General features: G+C 40.7%; 1 protein-coding gene across 18 annotated transcripts in view; it reads left to right on the top strand.

The window, feature by feature from the left end:
* znf536 (zinc finger protein 536) overlaps positions 1-26,130 on the top strand; it is a 306,462-nt gene that overhangs the window by 208,993 nt on the left and 71,339 nt on the right. For 17 of the 18 annotated variants that reach the window (XM_058781896.1, XM_058781885.1, XM_058781895.1 and 14 more), the window contains one exon: positions 5,451-7,702. In XM_058781896.1, coding sequence (XP_058637879.1) covers positions 5,452-7,702 — 2,251 coding nt within the window. In that variant the 5' untranslated portion in view covers position 5,451. Of the gene's footprint in view, positions 1-1,682; positions 1,817-5,450; positions 7,703-26,130 lie in introns of those variants that run through there. The other variant, XM_058781898.1, reaches the window with a different exon arrangement.

The raw sequence follows: 26,130 nt of genomic DNA, 5'->3' as shown, positions 1-26,130 counted from the left end.
CATCGGGAGGAAGAAAAACAAGCCACGTTTTATTGGATTAATTAGAACTATTCTGAAGACCACCTGCAACAGTCTAAACACAGAAAGAGAGAGAGAGAGAGAAGGACAGATCGGACCTCGCTGATAAACGCGCAATGATTTTAACTATCGCTATCGGTTTATGATTTTGTTATTGTGCATTTCTGGCCATATTCCCGTAGGTGCATAGCATGCAGTGCTGTTTCCATCCATTAAATATGCAGCATATGGCAGCCATTTTCAAACACCAAAGAGTTCATTCCTTTTTGTTTTATACGGGGGCCGCTAATGATTCGGAGGAAATAAAACTGACTTTTGCACTTTCTGTAAATAATGATTGATTTATCAATAACGATGACCTCTTTCATAATTAATTAATCAGCTACTGCATAGTAATTAGTCAATGGATTTCGGTCGATAAAGCTTCACAATAACAGAGCAGCTAATGGCCTCGCAATCTATATTTTTATTTTCATTTCAACTCGTGAATACTTTGACTTCGGTTTGTTTTACTTGTCGATGCCTTCTCCCCCCTCGAAACCGCCGTTTTCTGTAAATGTACACATACTTTTCCCAAACAAGGATGCAGAAGGACACCAAAATTATATTATATCAAGACGCAAAGCCCGAAAGAGCCAGATCTGCTCTGTGTTATTTGATTTAGGGCTTGAACATGCTGTGCAATCTAGAACATTTAAGGATTAGATGGGTTTTATGTCCTCTTTGAGGTTAGCTGTACACTTAAAAACTCTTTGTTCAGAGTCCATTCAAGGCTAAAGTTTACTTGTGTGCGTGCATGTGTGTGTATGTATGTATGTATGTGTGTTTTATATGGAACCTTGATTCTGCCCTCCATGTTGATTTGCGAGAAGCCACTAGAGGACCAGCTCAAGGACGCACACGCACACAGGTATCTCAAGTTTAATGTAATATTTTGTCGCTACAGAGGCCTTAATTTAGTCGTGTTCACCTTGACGTTCCAAAATCAAAGCCTGGCCCTCCCGAAAGCTATCTAACTGCTAGATAATGCAAAACATATTCATGCACTTTGCAATTCTTACTGCAGGCTTTATCAGAAACCACAATCAGTTCAAATATCTTAGATGCACCTTTGTTTAACGTCAGTGCATCACATTTGCCACTTGAATCACACTTGCCACAGTGCACTGGTGTATTTGCATTTCTCGTGGCGATATATAGATTGTGCTATATGCTCATAACGTGATGTTAAATCGCATAAAAGGCATAAATCGCACAGTTTGCTCTCTGGTGTCGAAACAATGGCCCTGCTTGATAAGAAGAGAAGATAAGAAGAGAAGGACAGCATTCTGATGTTGCCATGTGCACCTTCTAATTAAGATGTGGTTTGCAGAGCTTGCAAATGAGAACAGAATGTGATGTAAACTGAGGTAAAGATAAGACATAAATCCGGTTGTTTTGCCATGTTGCTTGAAAGGCTCAGTATTAACCACAGACTGTAAAGCTGCATGCCACTGGGCCCTGTGTGACAGTGCACTAAAGGAAGTCTCAGTGGCTTTTCAAGAGACACGGTGGCGGTGCACGCGTTAATTAGAGCACGCTGCTGCTGTTACGCTACGTGTGACAGGTAGTATCAGGCCGCTGAGACTCGATCGTTTCGTCTAGCTCCTGACTAACCCAGCTGCCCCAGCCTGAAGAGAGCTAGTGAGAGAGAGGAGGGGGAAGAGGGAGACGGGGGTCTGGGACAAGGAGCCACCACCGTGTTTGCTGTCAGGCCTACATGCTGTGGGCCACGACTCAATGGCACTGATCCAAATAGGTGAGGCATTAGCATTTCTAACAGAGGAAGGATAGGCAGTGAAACTTTGCAGGGCATCCTACAAATGCAGATAACAGAGACGTGCATCGCTGAAGAAATGTATTGAGAGGCAGAACGCTGAAACCTTAAATGTGCTGTAGATGTATGAAGTGGAGTGTTTTAAATTTGCTTCTAGGTATAGCTATAAATGAACAACCACATGAAAACGTGAAGAAGCGAATTGCACATAGCATTTTTTCAGCTTTCTTCTGAATTAAAATGACAGTGTATGCATTTGAACAAAATGCCCCCCCCACCCCAAATGTGCTTGCTGCTCTGCAAATTTGGTTCAGAGGCATTTTCAGATATGCATTAAGCATGGTGATGCTTAAGAGCAGATGTATTTAGATTTTAATGACTTTGTTTCATTTGAGATAAGGCTTTTGGCTTGGAGTTTCTGCTAATTATACTGTGGAAAATATGCACTTTACTGATAATTGTTCCGTAGTGATGCCTCTCTTAAAGTATTCCCAGTATCAAATTTATTTATTAATGTATTCATTTCTTAATTTATTTATAGATGCTCTTTAAAATATTGCAGACTGTGTGTGTTATTGTTTGTGGGTGTATTTGTGTCAGGTGTTTTCGTTCATATTTCGTTCATATGAACTTAATACTTTGCCTCTGCAGAAGTGAGTGTTTGTGTGTGTGTGTGTGTGTGTGTGTGTGTGACACCTCTTTAACCATATGAAATGTCCTTTTTAATCAGAAAAAAAAAAAAAGAAATGACTTGGGAGCAAGGAAGGCATATTAATGCACTTCATTTGCATACAGTCGTCAGGCGAGGCTATGTTCAAAAACAAACTGGATTCGTCAGTTCATTTCACATTGTTCCTTTGTCTATCTGCCTTTGTTATATGGTAAAGATAAAGAAGGAAATCAAATTGAAGAAAAGGGCAAGCAGTTATCTCTCCAAATGAGCAACTGCTCATCATGCCTCGCTTAAATCATAGATTTCTATTGCAGAAGGCATGCTAGCCACATTCAAAAAGTGCCTTGTCTGATGTCTACCAGGATTTGCTGCGACGTCGACAAAAGCAATTTGAACGACTCGCTACCCAAAGAAACACCAAAGTCATAAGGCGTCGCACTAAACCCAAACATCACCCAGCACTTTTAGGCCTTTGTCTGAGGACCGTTGCTTTAATTAGATGACCTGGCAGAGCGAACCGTCCGTGATTTATATTTGTCTTGCATTTACTCCTGTATTACATTTTGCTGAATATCAGAAATCCTCACAGAACTGCTTAGCCATGTATAATTTGCAGTGCACGTGCTTACACGCGTGAGTGTGTTTATAACACACCCAGTCTTTAAATACATAATACACCTACAGTGTATTGTTCGCATCCAGATTCCAGCCTTTTTTTCTTTTAAATTCCTCAGAGTTATAGCTCTGGACAAAAGAGGAATGGCATTCAGCAGCAGCCCACAGTGTGTTTAGCAGCGACTGGAAGTGGCCTCAGTGTTTTTATTCATGTTGGAGAGATAAGACTGCAACCGACATGGCGTAGGAAGAGCAAATAGCTAAAGAACAGGCGGCCCTTATTAGAGTTCTTATGAGAGCATCAGCAAATATGTGCTCCAAGCCCACTGCCTTCTACTGCAGACTGTGTGTGTGTGTGTGTGTGTGTGCTGGTTTGTTAGCCTTTTTGTATTTGTCTCCAGAAATGTGCTTTTTTTGTACCAGACCAGTAGTTTCCTTCAACTGGTTGTCGGGAATTGCTGCTGCCTGTCAACAAATAAATCAGTTATTTGTTTTCCTGTGCATTGGGTCATGTGAAAACCATGTGCAGGAGCTGTCATACTGCCATGAGGAAAAGTGAAATATAATGTGTCAGCAGCCCAGGTGCTGAGTCATTAGGTAGTCCCTCTCTAATAAGTAAACTGGGTCAATCTGCACCATTTAAAAGGTTTATTAATGACCAAAGGGTGTGGGTTCCTGGCCCAGAACACTTTACCCTTCCTCAGGCGATGAGTGTGTGAGAGACAAACCAGCATGTGTTTCCAAATAATGTGGAGAGAAGAGAAAGCTCTCATCTCCATTATTCTGGACGCAGTTTCCCGAACACCTGCTCTTGCCATTGTCTTTGTTAAAATGACCACAGTGCATTTATTTCACATTCGTAATCATGTGTTAAAGCACATAGCCACCGTTACCAGGCAGCATACTAATCAGCTTAATGAGATATTATACAGTATTTTGTTGACCAAAGCAAAACTCACTTTATTGTTTCTGAAGCTTGACCCTGTCAGTTGCAGGGGAATGCAGCAACATCATTATCCTTCCTTAAGATGGTGAGTAGCATGCTAAATAAGCACAAGCTATCCAGATGACAACAGACACTGCTCATGTATTCATTTTAGGCTGACGGTTCATTGGGCCACTCTGTGGCCATTTTAAATGACTGGGAAGCCTCTGATACTTTGGGAACCCTTTCAATAACGCCAACTGTTGTTTTCTTCTCATCGGAAGCCATACGAGAGTGAGAGAACAGAGAGAGGGGGAAAAAAAGAAGGTGAACACAGAATGATTTGCATCAAACGTAATGTGCCTCTTAATGGAAAATTACGCCAAGACAAGTGTCGCAGCAGTGAGATAAGGGCTTGTGTTTACTGGAGTAACCCCTTGGTTTTAAGTGCTATTGTTAATATCATAATTGTAGTATTGCGGCGGCTTCATGACAATACCATTGCTCCGTTTCATTAAGGCGTGTAATTGGAGGGATTCTGATAGGATGGGACCAAGTAGCTTAATTATGCGGCGCCTTGCCGTGTTTACTGGGTAATTATTGCCTCCAAAATTGTGTTACTGTTTGAGAAAAAGTTCTGAGAGTTGCAGCTTCTCTCCCCAAGTGTGAGAGTACATGTAGTACTTCATAAATCAGAGGGAGATGAACTCACTCTTTTTTTTCTTCACACTTGTCACTGAAGTGCAGTCATCGTTGTTAACCATTTCCTCACACCATAGTCAGACTGCTGACACACAAAGGGGTACTCAAGAATGAACTGAATTAACTGCCGTATGGTGTGATTTCCTTTGCCAGACAATGCAGTATATAATCGGAGATGTAGATCCACACAAAAGACTATATCTACTGTTTTGTTTCACCCCTACACCCACTTCAGCAAAAAATGAAACACCTTTGTGTTTGTGCTAATGCCTAAGACAGACTTGACGCTGTGATGCTATTTAACTTGGAAATATGACCTTCACCACACTATACAGTATTTCTAAAGGTCTAAGAGAAAAGGTCTTTATTTTTCATGAAATCTGAGAGCAGAGTGGGTGTTCTTCACGAACAGTTTTCAGACAATGGTAAAGTTAAGATAGTCTGCTGTGACCTGTTCTGTTTAAATTGTTGCACGTTTACTCCTATTATGAATGTTTGTTACTATGTACATGACGTTCCGCATATCGTTTTACTTTCATTGATATATCGTGCAGTATTTCCTGTTTCCTGCACAGTGATAATACAATACGTTTACTAGTGATGCCTTAAGGCTATAAGGAGGTGGGTGTTCACTGCGTACCAGCTGTTCTATGCTTTTTAACAGTCTACTTAATGCCTGTTTTCTGTCTTTTGTCCTTTAGGATGGAGGACTCTAGTTTGTGCCTTGGTGTATCCTCGGTGGTCCCGGATGCTGACACCCATCTCAGCAATGCAGTACTTAATGGCCGCTACCCAATCAGTCAGAAACTTCATCAGCTGACTGCTCAGCTGGGTCATGCCTTTCCTGAATTACAGAGCCGCCAACAGATCCCAGAGGAAAAGGCAGCCACCCCGCTGGATGAGAAAACCCACGCTGCCTTAGCTAGTCAGCCAATCAGCAGTCAGATGGCCTTACTGGCCAACCAGCTTAATCGTGACATGGATGTGGGTGCCCTGAGTGGTCTCAATGGCCGTGTTGATTTGCAACAATTTCTCAATGGGCAGAACTTAGGAATCATGTCCCAGATGAATGACATAGAAGATGATGCCCGCAAGAACCGCAAATACCCCTGTCCACTATGTGGCAAGCGCTTCCGCTTCAACAGCATTCTGTCTCTTCATATGCGTACACACACTGGAGAGAAGCCCTTCAAATGCCCCTATTGTGACCACAGAGCTGCTCAAAAGGGTAATTTGAAGATCCACCTCCGCACCCATAAGCTGGGAAATCTTGGTAAGGGCCGTGGTCGCGTACGTGAGGAAAACCGGCTGCTTCATGAACTTGAAGAGAGGGCCATTCTACGTGATAAGCAAATGAGGAACAGCTTGCTGCAACCCTCTCAACCTCTTCCACCCCACTTGGGTATCCAGAGTCACAACCAGCAACAGCCTGGCTCTGCCTGTGGCCTGCTCACTCCAACCAGTATCGGTGGCTCGCCTGATGGACTGAGCCAGCCATCTGCATCACCTAAGCCTGCAGGTACCAACCTGCAAGATGAGCAAGCCCTCAACCCACCCCAAGGATTTCGGTGCACTTTTTGCAAGGGTAAATTTAAGAAGCGTGAGGAGCTAGAGCGCCACATTCGCATTCTCCACAAGCCCTACAAGTGTACCCTGTGTGAATTTGCTGCTTCCCAGGAGGAGGACCTCATCTCCCATGTGGAGAAAACCCACATTACAGCTGAATCAGCCCAGGGACAAGGCACAGGAGCTGGCAATGGAGAGAAGCCCAACAATGAATTTCGCTGTGAGGTTTGTGGCCAGGTCTTCAGTCAAGCTTGGTTTCTGAAAGGCCACATGCGGAAACACAAGGACTCCTTCGAACATTGCTGCCAGATCTGTGGACGTCGTTTCAAGGAGCCCTGGTTCCTTAAGAATCACATGAAGGTGCATCTCAACAAGCTGGCTATCAAGAGCAAGCCCCCTGTTGGTGGAGGAGCTGGTGAAGATAGACCCTCTGTGAACAGCATGAGCAGCCTGGCTCAAGAAGCCCACGCCAACCTGTATTCACGTTACATTTCTTGTCTACAAAGTGGCTTCCTCACACCCGACAAGCAAGGCCTGGCTGAACAGCAGCAGCAGATGCTAGCCAAGGCCGGTCTAGCTATGAAGGAGAAGGAGATGCTTGGAAAGCTCCTGAGCCCAATGGCCAGCATGGGCCATGGCTTAGGAGAAAATGAAAAGCGCTCACTCTTGGGTTGCCTGAACCTGGTGCCCCCTCTGAAGTCAAGCTGTATGGAGCGCTTGCAAGCCGCAGCTAAGGTGGCAGAGATGGACCCCCTGAACAGCTATCAAGCCTGGCAAATCATGGCACGTGGAATGGCTATGGAACGCTCTTTCATGCCAAAAGAGCAGCACCATGAGGGGCATGGACAAGAAGATGAACTTGCCAGTGCAGCTGGGATTGTTCACTTTGGACAAGACAAGCTTGATCACCCAACCTTAGGCTCTAGTGATGGTTCCAAGCAGAAGCAACACCCTGATGTCCTTCATGGAGTGAAGACAAGTGGAGGCATGATGCCCTTGAAAGATGAGGGTGTAAGCTTTGATAGCCACCGTGAGTTCTTGCCTCACCATGGGGGTCTGGGCCTGGGCCAAGGGCTTGAGTACAGCCTGGCTGGCCTGAAAGAGAAAACAACTGAGTGTCCTGACTGCGGCAGAGTTTTTAGAACCTACCACCAGATGGTGGTCCACTCCCGGGTACACAGCAAGGACCGTCGAACCCTAGAGGACAGCTCCCAGCATGGTCTGGATGAAAGGCGTGGCTCAGCTAGCGACCCTGAATCTCAGTCCATCAGCCGATCCACCACCCCAGGCTCCTCCAATGTGACGGAGGAAAGCGGTGCTGGAGGTGGACACTCCCAAACGGGCAGTGTGCAGGATGACAGTCCCCACCCTTCTTCTCCATCTTCAGGTAAGACAAGTATCAATCAACTTGAGTGACTTAAAAGCAAATCTAGGAATTAAGGTATTTAAATATGTATAAAGCCCACAGCATTGCACATACTGTATATATTTAAATGCCTTAATGCTTTTCGGTCAACTGTCTGTCATTACAGTAATAAAACTTGTGTGATGCTCACAGGATTCAGTTCTGTTAAATCAGTACATTTAAATAGCAATTATCTAAAGGAAACTTTCCAAAGTAGCAGAATTACAACCCTAAGAGAGCAATTTCACAGTGGGTAAGAAAGAAGAACCTGTGGGATGCAAATTAGTGTGATGGCCATATCAAGGGGTTTAGATCCATACATAGCACTAGCATGCTAGTTGTGTCTACCAATGAGGCTAAGTGAGATACTGATCCTCAAGCCTTAGCACGATGCCTATATTATCTGCGTAAAGGAAATGCTACGGTCTTTCAGAATATGTGACAGTAGGCCTTTTAAAGCGTTGAAAGTTATCTGTCGAATTTAGAGATAGTTAACAATAGACAGCTAATGCAGTAGAGCCACCACTGAAACCAATGAAAAGGAAGTGAATGCAGTTGTGCTTTGGTATTCTTCACAGTTGGTTCTTTCAGTTTACAGAAAATGGCTGATTGTGATGTTGCTGTTAGGTGGTGGGTAGGTGATCAAATGCGCTTGCAATGTAGCAATGCCAACGTAAATCTGAGAAGCACATTCAGTGCATAACTTTGACAAGTAATGTCACTGTTCAAATAGCTATCAAACACCCTTAGGAGTTAGTGTCTTTATTTACTGTGAATTTAATCTAATTCATTAATGAGGTTTCCGTACTTTGGCTATCCTTTGGCATCCATTAAATTCTCCGTTAACTATGAACTATATAAAAACAACATCCATATTCCATTCTCACAATGGAAAGCCTATGTGGATGGACGGACATGTTACGAGTGATTAAAACATCCTGCTGCAAGGGAGAGGGACAGCAAACCCCGCCCCATCTGTGGAACTCAGAGCTTGTGAGATAAAATGTATGTTTAGTGGGATTAAGTGAAGCTGCAGCTAATGATTACAGAAGTTTTAAAGGTAACTTTCTCATTCCTTGGGGTGGTACACCACTGTTAAGCAGCCTGGCTGTTAATTAGGTCACGTCTATGTGATAATCAGTTAGCTTAAGCTAAACAAGGCACTAATTAAAGATATACATATAAAGCAGGTCAAAAAAATGAACTTCATTTGCTGGGTAAAATGTGCTTTTAAGTCATCAAAAAATAAATAAATAAATAAATAAAAAAATAAAAGGAAAAAAGTGGCTTAGCTTAAGGCTCTAAGCAACTTAATTTCAACAGCAAAGAAGAAATTGTTTATTTATTCCCAGTCCTTATCACCCTCATGTAGTGAGATGAGTTTGAACATGCAGTGGGCTATGTTTATTTTAATCTAAGGAATAATAACAGACAACCCCCACCCCAATTAGGAATTAATGAAAATGAGAAGAAGATAAAACCTATTTTCTTTACAGAGACTATTAAACCTAAACACTCCTCAACAGAAAGGAGGGTATGTTACGGAAGTAATTATCCAGTGAATTTTAATGCAGGAAGTTTTCTTTCTTTTGCATCTCTCTTACTACTACTTTGAGATTTAGCTCATGGCATTTTATAAACTCTTCTCAAGCTTTTGTTAGATTGGCAGGGTATTTGGAATTAAAGTGATTAGTGTTTAATAATAAAAATGTTAAGCACTAACTGAATCATGGGACAGAGAATGAAAATACAATTTATTTATTGATTCTTTGGCAGTCTCATAGCTTTTATTGTACATAAGTAGACCAGTTTTAATAAACACAAATCTGAAAAATTGGTTATGTGATGTTTTGCCAATGTCACCATTACTTATTTTTTCTCTCCCTCTTTTACCATCTTACCATTTGCATGCTCTTTTGCTATAATCTATTCTCTCTCTCTCTCTCTTTCTGTCTGAGGTTTCCTCTAGCTTGTCTAATGACATTTATGGGCATTTTTGAAAACTGTTATTATTTAAAAAATAATGACATGAATAATATAATATAACAATAATAATATATGTATTTATTGATAAATTATTATTTATTTAAATAATGATACAGATTCTCAGTTGGTTTGAAATCTCAGATATGGCCATATATTTTGGATAATTTCATTTTGCTGAAAGATTAACTCTCACCCAAATATTTTTAGCAGGCTGAGACAGGTTCCCTTGCAGAATTTCCCAATATTGTGGCCCATCCTCTGTTACTTATATTTTAACAAGACACTCAGTGCCTACAGCAGTTTCACAGCATGATGCCATGCTACCATACTTCACTGTAGGTATGGTGTTTTTGAGGTGTGGGCAGTGTTACATTCATGCCTCACATATTGTTTTACATTTTTGGCTGAAAATCTTGGATTTTTTTTTTGGCAAAGTCCAAACATCCTCTCACATGATTCTTGAGTCTGACTTCTTTTGTGCCCCCATCCCAGATACAGTATGTGCCACCCAGAGGTAATGTAATGTTCTCGTAATGTGAGTGATTGTTGAACCTGCAGTATAATCAGTTTACAGCTTCTGAACTTTGTGGCCTGAACCTCTGTAGCTCTGTAGATTACATTCTGGTTTGCACAGTTTTACTTGTAATGCTCACTATATATACACACATTTTTTTTTTTCATATATATATTCCCACTCACTCCTTCCCTCCCCCCTCTTCCTGCGTGTGAGGTAGTGTCAAGGTAGAGTGTGATCACCAGCTGAAATCCCACGTTGCTGCCCAGCTCAGTTGGAGCAGGCAGGGAGCTCTCACAGTGAAGCGGGCATAATGCCAGCCCCCCTCTTGTCTTGAGATTGACCTTCAGGTCTCTTTGCTTGCAAGCACAGGGAGGTGCGTGTGTTTATGGGGGAATGATGCCATAGTAAGGGGCAGGCAGTTTGGCAGATTCTCTGACATGATACTTATTTAAAAGTATGCATGCACATGCTCAAAGGCTGTGCTTTCAGGCCATGACACAAAACATGCACTTTACAAACCCTTACAAACTAAAGGTGTGATGTACAGGGAAGGAAGTGTTGCACTGTCTGTTTACCTACTGGTGCTTTAATGTTTAATGCAGCATATCTTTATTAGCCCAGCATTTGTGTAAGGTGGAGAAAATATTTATCTTCTCATCAAGACGATTTCATTTCTTTTAATTAGCCAGGATAAAACAAGAAAATACATGTCATGGCCTGTTTTTATTATATATGTATGTATATATATATATATATACACATGTGTTTTTTTGTTTTCATTTTGGGGGGAGGAAGGGTGTATGTTTATGTAGTATGCAACAGGATGTGGCATGTCATACCTCTGTTTTACTTTTAATATCTTGCACGTTCCTCTAACCCAAAGAGAACAGACTTCCTTTATCATGTGTTGATTTTATTTTCTTTTTTCTTTACCCTCTCTTTAACGTACGGCAGATTCATCTGCTGTTTCCCTTCAGCAAGCTCACCCAACCTCTAAACCACCTACCCACTGCAATTTTGAGTTAAACTTGAATTACAGTAATCAACAATAACATCTCAACTGTGAAAGAAGGTCGACACAATCGCTTTTGTCTTTGACACTGCACTTGTTTAAACACAGAGACAGATAAAAAGGAAAAAAAAAAAAGTTGCCTCAGAAATGTCCTCTAAAGGCCTTTCTCCTCTCCTCTCAATAATCAACCTTAAATATGCTTCTTGTGCAATAGAATTTCCAGCCTCTGTACATCTCTTCCACCTCTTTCCTTCTCTCTCTTTTTTTTAGTTTATTACATTTTTCCCTATTCTCTTTTATTTCTTATTACCATTACAAGATTGGCTTGACTGAGGAGGGGATCTATTGTTATTTCAGATTCCGCAGTCTGAATTGGGCTTCATAAACAAGGGGGGTTCATTCCTGATAGTGTTTCTGAATTCATTATTGTGGGACTTTGAGTGACAGCTGAGAGAGAGAGAGGAAGAGAGAGTAATGGAGAGAGAAAAAGGAAGTCTTTAACAGAAGCGTACAATGAATGGCAAAACACATCACACACACACACACACACACACACACATACTTGTGTGTGTGTGTTTATGTATGTATGTATGTATATATATATATATATATATATATATATATATATATATATATATATATATATATATACCACTGAATATAGATTGACTGTAAAACAAATACTACACTCCTATATAAACACTGATACTAAAAACTGAAAATGTTGTAAAACATACTCAAGTTTTATTTACAGCTTCAAAAATCATTATTTTACAGTGTGTATTTATAAAGTTAGTACACTGACATTTCTCGTATCAGGCCCTGTGTGGCACCCATGGTTGCTTATTAAGGATCATACTCCTCCCGTGTTTTTATTTCAAGACATTCTTGTTCACACGATTCATATACAACTAACTTTAGAAAACCAAGTGAAAAGCATTTTGTCTTTCTACTGCCGGATCTCTGTTGCTTAAGGCTTCAAACCTGCCTTGTCTTTTTCCTCCAGTTGAGAATCCCCCATGTCTAAATATTGTTAAGAGGAAGAGCATTTTAACATGGCAAGGATTATCAGTATATCCCCAGGTCTTTACAGCTTGCTGCCGTTTTGGGCGAAACACTTGCTCCATACAAATTGAAATTGGATTTGCCAATGGATGCCTTAGGTTATAAAGCATGGATATTCATCTAATTACACAATTACAAATTGGAGTAATTACATATGCAGACTTGCTGTACAATGTAATTGTGGTGTAATTAAAGTCGAAATAACCCAAACTGCTATGCAAAATGCATGACCGTCCACAGAGACGCAGACCTGTTCATCCTTTCTGACCTGTGGCATCAGTTTCATTCAGACGTTTATTACGTTACTTGTTCAATTTAGAGAAGGAGAAATGATGCTGCTCAAGTTCGGTCGAATTTAGTTTTTAGTTTGCAAACTACTGTATGTTTGAGTGGTCAGGAACTCATTATATTTGAGTCTGTACTTCTAAATGTCCACGCATCTGATGAAGTCTGTTGTGACTGAAAATAAGTTGAAATGACATGAAATAGCTTTTGTGAGACAAAAAGAGTATTCCTTATCATTAACGGCATCTCTGTCATATTCTCTCTGTCTTCCTCCTCCTCCTCTCTCTTTCTCTGTCTTTAATTTTCTCTTTTGCTCTCCCAAATCTTTAAAATGAGGACAGACTACATTTCTCTCTCATGTGCTAATTAGGAACTGTAGACCTTGGAAGAATTATGTCAATGTTTATTCCTATCATTCACCTTCATTATAGTTCGCGCCCTCTGCCCTCTCACCCAGCATGCATCTCTCTCTTTTTTTTTTTCCACACTTCTCGTATTTTATTTGAATGTTGCATTCAGTCTTCCTATGCATATTCTGCAGCTCAGTGTTCTTTCTCTTAAATCTGTCATCTCTTTTTGAAGTGTAATAATTAAAAAAAAAAATGTCATGATGTGTGAGAAAAATGTTATTATACTGCTTTATTTCAGTACAGTGGGTCAGGACTCTGGTGTCTTTAAATGATAAAAGTTCTATTCAATGTGCTAATTGTCAGTGTGCTCTGTTGATTGACGTGTCTTAGATAAATGTAGACTTAGTATTTTTGTGCACGCTTGAACAATAAAAGGGCAATTTATTTCCCCTTAGCAGCAGCTCATTTGATTTCTCTGTTTCGCATGCTCACTTTTTCTCTCTTTCCCTTGTTATACTCTCGCTCGCCTTTTCTCGCCTTTTTCCTCCCTTTCTCTCAATTTGTAAATATTACCCATAGTGGGAATTAGCATTGCTTTTTTCCACTATATTTAAAATTCCAATTGTATTCCGAAGTGTATATGAAAGAGCTTCCGTGAGTGTCGTCTCTCTGTGCTCACCGTACCCCTGTGAGGCTATCAACGGGCAGTCCTTATGAAACATTTATCAGTCTGTTTTATGTCTTAATGATCCTGTTAGGATTCCCCGCTTGGTTATGGAGACAACGGCGAGCTATGTACCGCTTGGAGAAAGAGAGAAAGAAAAGAAGAGAGAGAGAGAGGGAGCATAAGCCGCATGCAGTATACCAGATTTTAATTCCGTGTCTTTGCCAAAACATTGCTTACCTTTGCATACAAGCCTCCTTGGCAGGGCCACGCTTTTTCATCAGTCTCTTCATTTTCTGTTTTCTGTTTTTATAATTAAAACATAATATTTATCTTTCCCCAACAGAAGGCTGTCGTACTGGGGGAGGCAGAGAGTTTGAATATTAATATTTTAAATGCATCAATACGACGTCTTTCAGCCGACTGGAAAGGTGTCATCACTTTAAATGAGATAATGGGGTCTTGTATACTATTAAATGTACTTGTTAGAAGAAGAAAAAAAAAAAGAGCAATCTTGACTGAGGCATTTGAAAATATCATCATCAGGCTGCTGAGGAAAACAGGAAGGAAAAAAATCACTTTTCATTTCTTAAATCGAAGAGTTTTGAATTAGTACGCGCTAAAGTAGATGCAAAGTGTCATTATTGACAATCGCATTCTTTACTGGAGAAAACAAAAAGTTTATTTGCTGAGAGGTTGGATGGTGCTGCGGTTTTTGTGAGCAGAGGGCGACAGCTGTCTTACTCTGTCAGAGCTGAATTCCTCTGGAATGAAACCGCCTCTCTCTCTCTCTCTCTCTCTCAAACCAGCGCATACAAATGGCATATCTGGGTGGGAGGGCGCTTTGTTTGAACAAGTTAACTTTGGCATGATTGGGGTGCCTCCCGTGTGAAAGAGCAAGTGAATACATTGACCTTTGTCTCATTAAATATGGAGGACCAGCCATATGATACCATGACAGAAGAATCCTCCTTCTCCATTTGCCTCCCCTTCTCGCTGTCTCGCTCTTTTTTTCTCTCGTTTACCCGTCTTTCTCTCGCGTAGTTGCGTAAACACAAGTTACAGAGGTGTAAAGCAAGAACATTATGTAGATTAAAAGCAGTATTTAGAGAGAAAGACACATGTGTCAAAGTCCCAGCCATGCTGTGGCGGGATGGGGGGGCTTTACGGGCATTCATCATGCACTGATGAGTATCTCTCCCCTCGTCTTTCCCTCTCTCCCTCCTAACCCCATTGACAGGCCACATAAAAAAGCCTTTGTGTCAACATCACGGCACTGACATGAGGCAGATAATGACATGAAAAGTTTGCCTCTTCTTCTCCGCACCCCCCCATCTTCATTTTAGCGATAGTTATCTTCTAATCAAAGGCGAAAGAAGGGTAAAAAAAAAGAAAACTGGGCAAAAAAAGTCTATGGATTAAGATCTTCATTTTCTCTCTTTTTTTCAGCCTGTGCATTCCAATTGTTCTTAAAATATTTGGCAATGTCAATTAGTAAGTGAGCAGAGCTAGCTGATGAACACAATTTTCCACTAGACTGAGCACCCTATTGTTGTGGAGCGAGGAGCAGATTTCTGAGGTCATTATCATTCCCCGTTAGCCTGGCCCAGCTGCTCCTCTCGGCTTCAGCCAAACTCCACACCACGGCTCTGGTAGCAGGCAGCAACAGGGGGCCTGGAGAGAGAGAGAGAGAGAGAGAGATGGAGGGAAAGAAGGGAGGGCTGGCATGAGAGAGAGAGAGAGAGAGAGAGAGAAAGGGAGAGGTAGCATGCTAAAGAAAAAGTGTGGATGGTTAGGAGGGCCGAGACGAGCAAATGATGGTCAGATCACGCTAATAAAGCCTAAAGAGAAAGATTGAAAAAGACAGCTACGCCGCGCGATGAAATTAGAGAGGAAGAAACAGGGATAAAGAACAAGAGAGCGAGGGGATGGAGAAACAGAAGGAAAGAAACACGGCGCTTGGAGGGAATTAAAAAATCAGTCATACGCTTCTTGGAGCCGAACGCCGAACGCTGAGATTATGAAGGCAAAAGATTTGGATGGTAATGCAACTCGGGGAAATAAAGATCCAGAATGACATACTGCTCTGGTTGGGCAAACCTCTCCCCCAACAGACCCCTGTACTGGCAGGCAGGGGCAAGAGAGAGCAGCCCCAGCGAAGCCATCCTGTCTGCTGTAGAGTAACTACAATGAGAGAGAGATGAACACATGGTGGAAGTGAGGCAGGGGTGAAAATGAATGCAGTTCTAAATGAGTGAAAACACTGTATGTGTTATGAGGAAGGAAAGCTCATGAATGTCTAAAATAATGATGGTGAACGAGGGAGTGCAGAGGGTAAATGTGAAAGAAACAACGGAAGGGAAAACACGAGGACTGAAAAAAGGGGGGAAATATACATCACGCTTGTATATGTAATAATACAGTTTATTTTTAATTGCATCTGACTGCAGCGTATCCGTTTTCTCTCTTGCTCACTGAAAAACTTTAGTTCTCATCGTTGTTCACATTCCATTAGGACGTGCGCGGATTGCATCATGCTGTTTGCATGCTCTTCCGCCAGGTTATTAAAGCAGGGCCAAATTACTTACAGAATGGATGTTTTTGATGGAGTTAAAACAAATTAACTTCTTATTGCACTTAATTGCTAAATTCTAAAATCTTTGAAAGTACTGTGATGTACATCAGTGTAAGAGATTATGAAAAAGGACAGTGACTTGACTATTGGTTGTTCAGGAAGATTGGCGTATCTGACAGGGTCAAAATAAAAATACTAAAAAACTCTAAGACATGCATTTCTAAAATGGATAAGGTGAATTTTCATCTTTAATCAGCAGTCAAACTGTTTTTTTATTTATTTTTATTTTTGGTCCCTCCTAGCTACTTTGTAAAAAGTGTTGTTTACAAAGTAACAAGTTGTTGGTTACATGTAAATTAAGTCAAAAATGTTGTTTAAACTGTCTACATCAAGCTGACAAATTAGGTTACACTAAGAAAAGTCATTTTTATTCTGAATAATTATTATCAGGTTTATTTATACACTGTAAAAATGAAAACATGCCGTAACAATGCCGTGATTTTTTTTTATTTGATCTAACCCTTAAAAATTACTTGTTATAATAGTCAGTTAAATCAGTTAAATTAAATAATATTTTGAATAAAATTTAGATGTTACCACACAAGGCACTTTTTTTTTTTTTTAGCTAGTACATTTTTTTTTTTTTAATTTTTACATTTTTTGGAATATCTCTCCTGTCTTTATTCGCAAGTAAAGTTTGAATGAATGTTGAACTGAGTATGAATGATTTTCTATGTTTAGCACTCTTCTAGAAAAAGTGCAGGTTTGGGACTCTCCTTAACCAACACCAATATGCCACAACCACCTGGACTACTTGACAGCAGCCAATCTGTGCCGTCTTGTTGTCTAGAGAAGGATTTTTTTTCCCTCCTTTCTGCAGTGTTCATCCCATATTATTAGATACTTAATGTTCCAGAGTAGTTTAGTTTAGTTTCTCTCAAACTAAAGCAGGCCACCACATTGTTTTGTGACCGCTGACAGTGACAATAAGTGGCACTTCGAAAATGACTACCTCCTGTTTAGAGTGAGCGGTTCATGATTAATAAGAGGTGAGTTATTTGATCTGGAGTGGAGGGCACTGTGGCATCTTCACTGGAGTATGTCTATGCTTTACCCCTCTCCATTCTCACAGGAGAGGGCTGACAAGCTCCCCCAAAGGAGGGACATTTGACTCATCAGTATGGTGGAGCTATCCATTTCCTTCCACGCAGAGACACTTGAATCATCACCACCCTTCCCCAAAAAAAAAAAAAAAAAAAACACCATTGCATTCGCTCTTTAATCTAGCAATTCAGATGTCTACGTAGAGCTTCTCTATCGTGTGAAATTCGATGTTCTACCAGCTGCCTTTTATTCTGCATTGATTAAAACAGCAAAAGAGGAGATGAAGTGTTTTATTCATTCTCTTCAAAACATCCTCATACCTGCATCATTGTTTCCAAAGGAAGCTTTTTTCAGATGATGAAAGCCCCTTTGACTCAAAGAAAAAAAGAGAAAAATATAAAAAAAGCAGCTCTCTCACTTTTGTACTTGCCAGCTGTACGTTCTAATGTGCTCCCAGAAGCATTTTCACTCCTCCCCGTTCTCTTGGCACACCATCTCCCTCTTGCCCCTTTCTCACACTCGCCGTCTATACGTCTTATCCTCCCCTCACCTACCTGTAGAAAGTTTGCGTTAGTTGTGCGGCACGGCATCAAAGCATTGCTCTCAGCTTGCAGCTGCCAAGCTCCTCGTCCCCTGTTAGCAGGCATCCAGCTGTCAGGCGCAGAGAGGGGGAAAAGAGGGAGGAAATCTCTCACCAGCCATATGGTACCCGGCTCTGCCGCAGCCTCGCCGCTCCACGGGCAAATGGCAAACTCATAGATCTCATCAACACTCCTAATATCCAGCTTGGAGATGGAGAATATTAGCCTTTTCACCCTCCTCCATCCAGGCCCGACTCGGTCGAGGAGCGGGTTCCCGGTTAGCGTGAACTGCCGCTTCCTCTTCGCTGGCCGAAAGGGGAGAGCACGTTTCTGGAAGGCATTTAAGAATGGATGCTTGCCATGCACTGTGACTTGATTTTTGATAGCTCGCATCGCGGGTCTCGCGCAAAGCGCAGCTGAACGAAAATCCCTGAACAGGTTGTGGTGTTTGAAAAATGGTGTGAAAAGCAGACACATTAAAGATTCTGCGTGACCGACCCTCGAGAGTTCGGCTTCCGCGTTTGGTCTATTAGCAGGATGCTACGTCTACTCTCCTAATCCTAACAGGCCTGAGATATCAGACTCCGCTGTCTCGCCGTAAGTGGTGCCTTATGGCAGCGCAAGCTGCGGCGAAGCACTGGAATTATGGGTACATTACCGCGTAAGGCTGAAAACACTGTCAAAAGCGGCGTGGGTGAATCCCGCATCCTTATGCATACACCGTTTCGGAGTTTAGCCTTGAGCAGAAGGTACATAGAGTAATTGGTGCTGGGAGAGAATGTGTTTGTGAATTTCACTATTAATGGATATTAATTGACGGCGAAAGGAGGGGGGTGTCTCTTGCAGAAGAAAAGAGAAATGCAAGAAATGTGCACTCGCAAATATTTCTTTATTCGCTTATTTATTTTATTCCGCAACCCAACCTGAAGCGGTCGCCATTAGGAGTGAGAGCTGGGGAGATTAATATGGCGGTTGCAGCATTTTGGAGGGACGGTAACGTTAATGGTCCCACTGGGTTTTTAATGAGTGTTGTGCCCCAAACAAAATGAGCTAATTAGTGTTATCATCCATATATCAGGCCATACGCATACACACTGATCTACGCTCAAACACACACACACACACACACACACACACACAGCATCATGCTGCTCCTCCATCATAGGAGAATCTGATCAGGGCTTTGTTGTGCCCTAACATTACAGGGCACTTCAGTTCAAGAAATGACCCTGTCTTTAGAATCGTTCCCATTTTCTGCAATTGCTTGTGATTGAGGTGTAGTTGACTTGTGGAATTATATAGAATTTAGATATTATCTTTATTTACCTTTTGTTGCCTTGACTTTTGCCACACAGAACGACTCAAATTCACATGTAATGTTTTGACACTCTGATACATACAACCACAAACTGTAAAATTATAGCTCATGCACTGGAAAATACGATCAGGTTTCCTTTTATGTCTCTCAGCGCAAACAGCCTAGATATATGATATTGTTCTTAAAGTGCCTTAAATGTCTATAGGGATCATTCATAAAGCTATTAAAAGAGTACGGGAGTGATGAACATATCTCTGAACGGAGGCAAAGAAACAAGAAAGAATGTAGGAAAGGACAGAAGCAAATGAATGAGAAAGAAAGGAAGGTTGGTAGAATGGAAAGATTAATGGAAAGGCAATAAAGAAAGAAAACGAAGAAAACTGAGAAAAATCTAATTGAAATTTGAGAAATAAAAAGGAAGGAAAAATGAGGAAGTAAAGAAAAATGATGAAGGAAAAGAAAGGAAAATAATGATAAATTAAGGAAGAAAGGATTATAAGGAAGAGAAAAAAACAGCAAGAAGAAAAGAAATATAGGAACAAAAAAAGTAAAAGAACAAGGAAGGAAATAAGATAAAAGGTGAGGAAAGAAAAATAAGCAAGGAAAAAGAGGAAGGAACAAAAATGGAAAAGAATAAGGAAAGAAGACGAATAAATAAGAATGCAAGAAAAATAAAATAATATGAATAAGGGAAAAAGAATGAGGAAAAAAGGAAAAGGAAGTTAAAATATAAGAAAAAGAAAGAATGAAAGAAGGAAGGAAAGGAGAAAGAAAAAATAAATGAAAGAGGAAGGAAGGAAATGAGAATGAAAGAATAAAAGAGAGAAAAGGAGAAAGAAAGAATGTTTTGTCAGGGCAGAAGTGTTGTTAGCTCCAGCAGGCTGGTGTTTGTCATGTCATTTCCTCACATTTGAGCTCTCTTACTGACCTCCACTTTATTTCTCTGGCATTAAGCCTATTATAAAATCAATAAACAATTGCGCCTTTTTCCCCTTTAAATCTTTTTTCTCCTCTGTATATCCTCTGCAATCGGAGAGGAGAAACAGATATCAGACTTTTTTTCTCTCTTTCACAGCTGTGGCAGCAGCAGGTACCGGCGATGTGACCTGTCTGTGAAAACACACTCAATTTAGTGCACAAGCGTCTTGATCTGTTGTGTCCTGTGTCATTATCCAGTTATGTCCAATCCTGCAGCGCTCCAGTGGCCTGAGGTTAACCTGAGACCCGCTCCCATCATATCCGCATTCAACCATCACGCTACTCCCGTGGCAGCTGCACGTCAGCGTATCTGCTGTCAAAATCCTTTTTCATTTTTTTTATCAAATACGCATAAACAATGTGTGTTTTAAAAGGCCTGTTTGTTTTTCTGCGATTGATTGGGAATCAGTTTTACACCACAGCGTATGTGGCTCCTTCTCTCCCGACTCCTACTCTGTAGATTAGCACCCTGAGGCAAAGTTATGGAATGATCGAGGGCTTTTTAATTGTCACATTCTCAAAATGTAATAACCCTCCCGATAAAAATCAACAAACACTGAGTTTGACAGCTGATTCATACATTGTGCATCAAAAATAAAAGCCATTTACAGATTTTAATTCCCACTGTCAGTTTAAACTAAAGTGTCAAGCACAGCGGTAGGGATGACAATGTAAACCGCTTTCATTTCTTCAGCTTAAAAGAACTTTGAAATGAAAATGCCTGTAACAAGGCTACAGTCACATTGTTTTTCTCTCTTTCGCTTTTTTTTTTTTTTTTTCCTCTTCCTTCCTCTACTTTTTTTTTCTTAGGTCTCGTTCGAGTGCTGGTAATTATGGGTAATCATAAACAGCGGAGCTCCTGCTAATGAGCCTGTGTTGTATGTTGGGTTCATACAGAGCCCCCTCTTCACTGCAACCAGTGTGGGTAGAAGAAGCAGCTCTTTGTTCTGCGTGTGGTGGTCCTTTTTCATTTTTTCCACCAATTTGAAACTGTGCCTTTACGTTATGTTTCATTTCTTATCTTTTTATTGTTAGTCTCTTTCTTTACTGTAGCATACTTAGCATTCGATAGCAGATGGTTCTTTTTGGTTCCTCACTGGTCTTCATGTTTTCCTTGATAGAGGAGGTCATGAACTCTCCATTTTGTTGTTTTGCATATTCATCTCTAAGCGAATGCATTAGAGACTAGAGTTCAATTTTCTAATTGATCTACGCTGCGAATGCTAACTTTGTAATCACAGCACTCATAGTGTTATCTGTTTAAAACTGACATAAAGGTGATTGAAATGATTGAATTATCTGGGTTTTTTTGGTCACTATCCTTCATCTTAAGCAGTTTCTGGGCCAAACTGAGATGATTAAAAACACAATCCAGCACCTCTAACCCTATTTGCGCAGCCCTTGTCACCCTCTTCAGAACTCTTACTGTAAGTTTCACCAAGAGAGCGCTCTGGCTTTCTCACTCTTATTCTCTTTCCTTTCGTCTCTATCGGTCTCACTGCTGTTCCTGTATTTCCACTGGGAGAAACATTGACCTCATTTGTGAGGACAATAACCCCCTTGACTTTGGGGATTAAGACATGAAACCTTTGTGGATTAATTAGGTTTGGAGTTGAATTCATTTTGCTGCTCGGGAATACAACAAGAAGGAGAGAGAGAGAGAACTGGAGAGATTAAAAAAGGGAGAAGAAAATAAAACTAGGCAAAGCGAAAGTTCAATTGTTCGTACTATATAGGGAACTAGTTTGATTCCCCCTCAGTACATGCTTTTTATATTGGTTTGACCGAATGCAGCTTGCCACAATGGACGGAGTTTGCTCGCAGACTCCCACAGTCTCGGCAACGGCGCTTCACGCACAGCAAGCAAGAAGTGGCAGCATCGAGCATGCCACAGGATTCACATTGTTTTAGTTGTCTTGGAAACAAAGCTTGGTGTTTGTTTGTGTAAGATCTACCCCAATTGCAATTTAGATGGTTAACACCTATTGTTTTTGTTAAGAACATATGTTATTTGAGTTTAACTTTCATGTGAAAAGAGCTGTTAGCACAGTTTGTTTACAAACTAGCAAACACTCTTAATTCACGGTAGAGGAACTAAAGAACAGTGCAAAACCTTACATCTGTGATTTTCCTGCTCTCTACCAAACACGAGGGAACACATGGCCATCATTAACCTCACACCTTCACAATCATTTAGACTTGCTTTCGTGTTTACCAAGGTCGTCGGAATTCCACTTTTCATCCAAAAATAAATATTGGGTAACACTTTATTTTAAGGTGTCCTTGTTTCACGTTACATGTACTTACTATTATAATAGCTCTTAACCCTAATCCTAACCCTCACCATATAGTAAGTGCATTTATTTAATTAATATTACTCCATACTATCTTAAATGTATAATTACACTGTAACAAGGACACCTTAAAATAAAGTGTAACCAACTATTCTTTGATTATTTATTCATAAATGTTAATTTATTTTATTTTATTTGTTTATTTTTTTCTCCTCCCACATACATTGAAAGTCAATGGGGTTCAGTGTTCTTTTGGATTTGACTCTCATTGTATGGACAAAAGCAGTTCTTCTTTTGTGTTCCACAGAACAAAGAAAGTCAAACAGGTTTGGAACGATATGAGGGTGAGTAAATGACGACACAATTTTTTAGGTGAACTATCTCTTTAAACAAGTTTCCTGTATGTTGTTATATTGCTAAAGGTGCTCGTATCAGTCTGCATTTGGCTTCCATCACATGTCCCTTCATTTTCTCCAAAGCGCATAATATCCTTTTTACGATTCAGCAAACTTTTCCCTGGGGATTCTCACTCGAGACGTTATGGAAAAGATGTGATGTTGTGAACAGACTCTGGGCATTGTGACAGATTTGACATATTACAGATAACAAAATAAGAAAAAAACAATATCAGCTCGTGATTTAGTACCGCAGGCTTAGAGATTCATTCGACACCACGCAGGCCTTGTGCGTGCAAAGTTGTTCCGTTGTTCCCCTCAGGACGCAGGTTTAGCGCTGGTTTTGCGTGTGCACTCCCCCAGCATGGCTAAACCGTGGCTGAGCCCCTGCGAGCCCCTCACTGGGGACGGATCGCCCAAATGCCACCTCTCCTGGCTCCGGGTGCAGGTGAGGTGTAATCTTGCCACTGAAGCACTTCCTCTGCCAGAAACAGGTATTTCCTGTAAGACTCAGAGATGGGGATTCAGGAAAGAATGTCAAAGCTGGTTTTCTCTCGTTTCGTCTTCATCTCTGCCTCTCTGATCCTCACATTTCATGGGTATCTAGCGGGGCTCGAGAAGACCAGTTTAGTCTATTGTGGTGCAGAACAAGTAGAAGAGGGGATGAAGAGGAGCAACTTGAACTTTAGAAAGAGAGAAAGTTTGGAGGACATTTCTGGATTATGTTCATGAGACACAAGCTGCTCGCAGTCTGAACATGGCACTATGTCAATGCATGTCTATTTCCATAAAGTTTATTTTTACACCCTGCAAGGCTCAGCACAGTAAGACACCAGCACCATCAACAACTAAATGGATGTAGGCAGGAATCTTAAGTCGACGCATCCTCATTCCAAATATTTCTGACAGCTAGCATTGTGAAAAACCCGTTCTTCTGCGCACAGCGTTTGAGAGAGCACCGTCCCGACGTCAAATCTCCATCCTCTTCGCACGAGACACGATAATGAATCATCGCCGAAAGGTTGCCCAACGTTGCCTAAACGTAGCTAACAGTGTTGAAAAGTACGGCGTGCCGTTAGCGCTAACAGACAGGCTTTTCTTATCTCATGCTTACTGTAGCGGTAAGTTGAACATCTGATGGCTCTCTGTGATGCAGCGTGGCGGACAGGTGAGATGCGTGAGCGAGCGACACTTTGGAGACGCGTGTTCACACCATGTCACCGTTCTCCATCTGCAAGCCTTCAGAAAAATTTCCCTTTAGTGTGTCTCTGCCAAGCTCACACACTCACAAGAGCTGCCGCACATTCTGCTTTCATTTATCAGCCACTGTTCACTAGTATTGTTTCTCACTTACGCGGCGAGACAAATATCAGTGTTTAGTTAAGAATTCACTGTAGCAACATCAAACAGCCGTTATCTAACTTTGAATATTTGTCGGCTCTGTTTGAATAGCTCTTTTTTTAATATTTCATTTAATTGCAATTTCAAACGAAGCAATATGGAAATGTGAAATTAAATTGTAATGAATCCCGTTACGCTAGTAGTTGCACAAGAGACTAAGGTTACAGCCATGTCTGCATCAGCTTTATGGCCATATTCTCTCTCAGACCTTCAATGTGTCTGCTTCTCGAATAGGTTCACCCTCTTGCCACACTAAACCTTGAGGGCAGGTCGGCAAAAGTGATAGCATCACCATCAGACTTTCTCTATGAAGTATTATCCCTTTAAAAGCAGGACACACTTGGTGGGCTTTTTGGAGGAGCTTTGCAGAAACAGACGGTCTCCCACTGCAGAGTGGGTTGAGGTCCAGGGAGCACCATGAGTTTTTTTGCATCGTATCCCCATCTCTTTGGAAACCAGAAAGCAGTAGAGTGCCATCTTTCCCCCCTACAGAGCTTCCAGAGAATCTCGCCACAATCTTCCCCTCAAACACTGTTTGTCTAACCCCTTCGGTGTCCCTGACAGAAATAGCCCACAGAGTCCTCGTTCCTCCCGCCATACACACATATGTAATGTATCTCGCTAGCAGCATAATTTTTTTTCCATGTATCTCATTCTGTTTATCTGGCCCTAACACAACCTTTCATGAAATTATCTCCTAATGATGAGTGAAAAAAAGGTACGTTAATGAATGCACAGCTCTTTTTGCAGTGCTCTGAATCCAGCACTTAGTCATGTTTCTCTAACAGGAGTAGTGGAGATTGTGTATGGTTGTAACACATGGACAGCTGTAAAACCTAACATGACCACTGACCAAATTCAATATTTCACTTATTGGTTATAATTTGATTTGTTTAGATTAATGACTAATAAGATTAATGACTGAACTGGTAAAAGTTTCAACAATTTTTTTTTTGTTGACATGACAATTGTTGCATATATAAATCATGCAGGATTTTTATTTATTTATTTATTTATTTTTTATTATTTGAAAAAAAAATTTATTTATTTTTTTTTGTTAAAGGGATAGTTCACCCAAAAACCTGTATGACAGTCTTTATTGGCATCCATTGTTTCATGAGGAAACTTTAACATCCATGTAACCTTTACAAAAGGTTCTTTATAATAGAAAAAGGTTTTGCAGATAATTAAAGTGTCACCATAAAACTTAATGGTTATTTTGAGAACTGCAACATGTTTTTCTGAAACCAAAATGGTTCTTCTATAACATGGCTGCAAAAAAAACAAAAAAGCAAATCATCTCATGGGGCAGGATGTAACACTTACTCCTTGACAAATAAAGTCAAGTCATTTTTTTTTTTTTAAGAATTAAAAGGTTAAAAGCATAGTTCACCTTTTAAAAACCTGTATGATATTCTTTATTGGCATCTGATTTAATGAGGTAACATTAACATCCATGTAATAATGTAAAAATAAATTAATAAACAAAAACAAAAAAAAATGAACCATTATTTTTTACAAATGAACATGGAAATACATATGGCTGATGCCATTGGCTTTCATTGTATGGACAAAAAATTACTAAATAAAAATCCCAAAAATATTTATGTTGTGTTCCGTAGAGGAAAGGTCATGCAGGTATGTAAGACATGAGGGTGAATAAACGATGGCACCATTTTCGTATTTGGGTGATCTACCCCCAAAATATATTGCAAGCCATCCATGAACACTGTTATTATCACAAAGGGTAAATGCTATATGGGCATCACTGTTGACGTGTTTGACCTGTCTGAGCTTTTCAACGGCCTCTTTCAGTGGCATCACCTCTCCTGATCTCCACCCACACTGCACGCTCGCCTTTTAGGGATACATCCGGTTCTGTCAC

This window comes from Onychostoma macrolepis, chromosome 07 (assembly GCF_012432095.1).
Source record: "Onychostoma macrolepis isolate SWU-2019 chromosome 07, ASM1243209v1, whole genome shotgun sequence".
In the NCBI taxonomy this organism is placed as follows: domain Eukaryota; kingdom Metazoa; phylum Chordata; class Actinopteri; order Cypriniformes; family Cyprinidae; genus Onychostoma; species Onychostoma macrolepis.
This window is presented reverse-complemented; position numbering and strand designations above follow the sequence as displayed.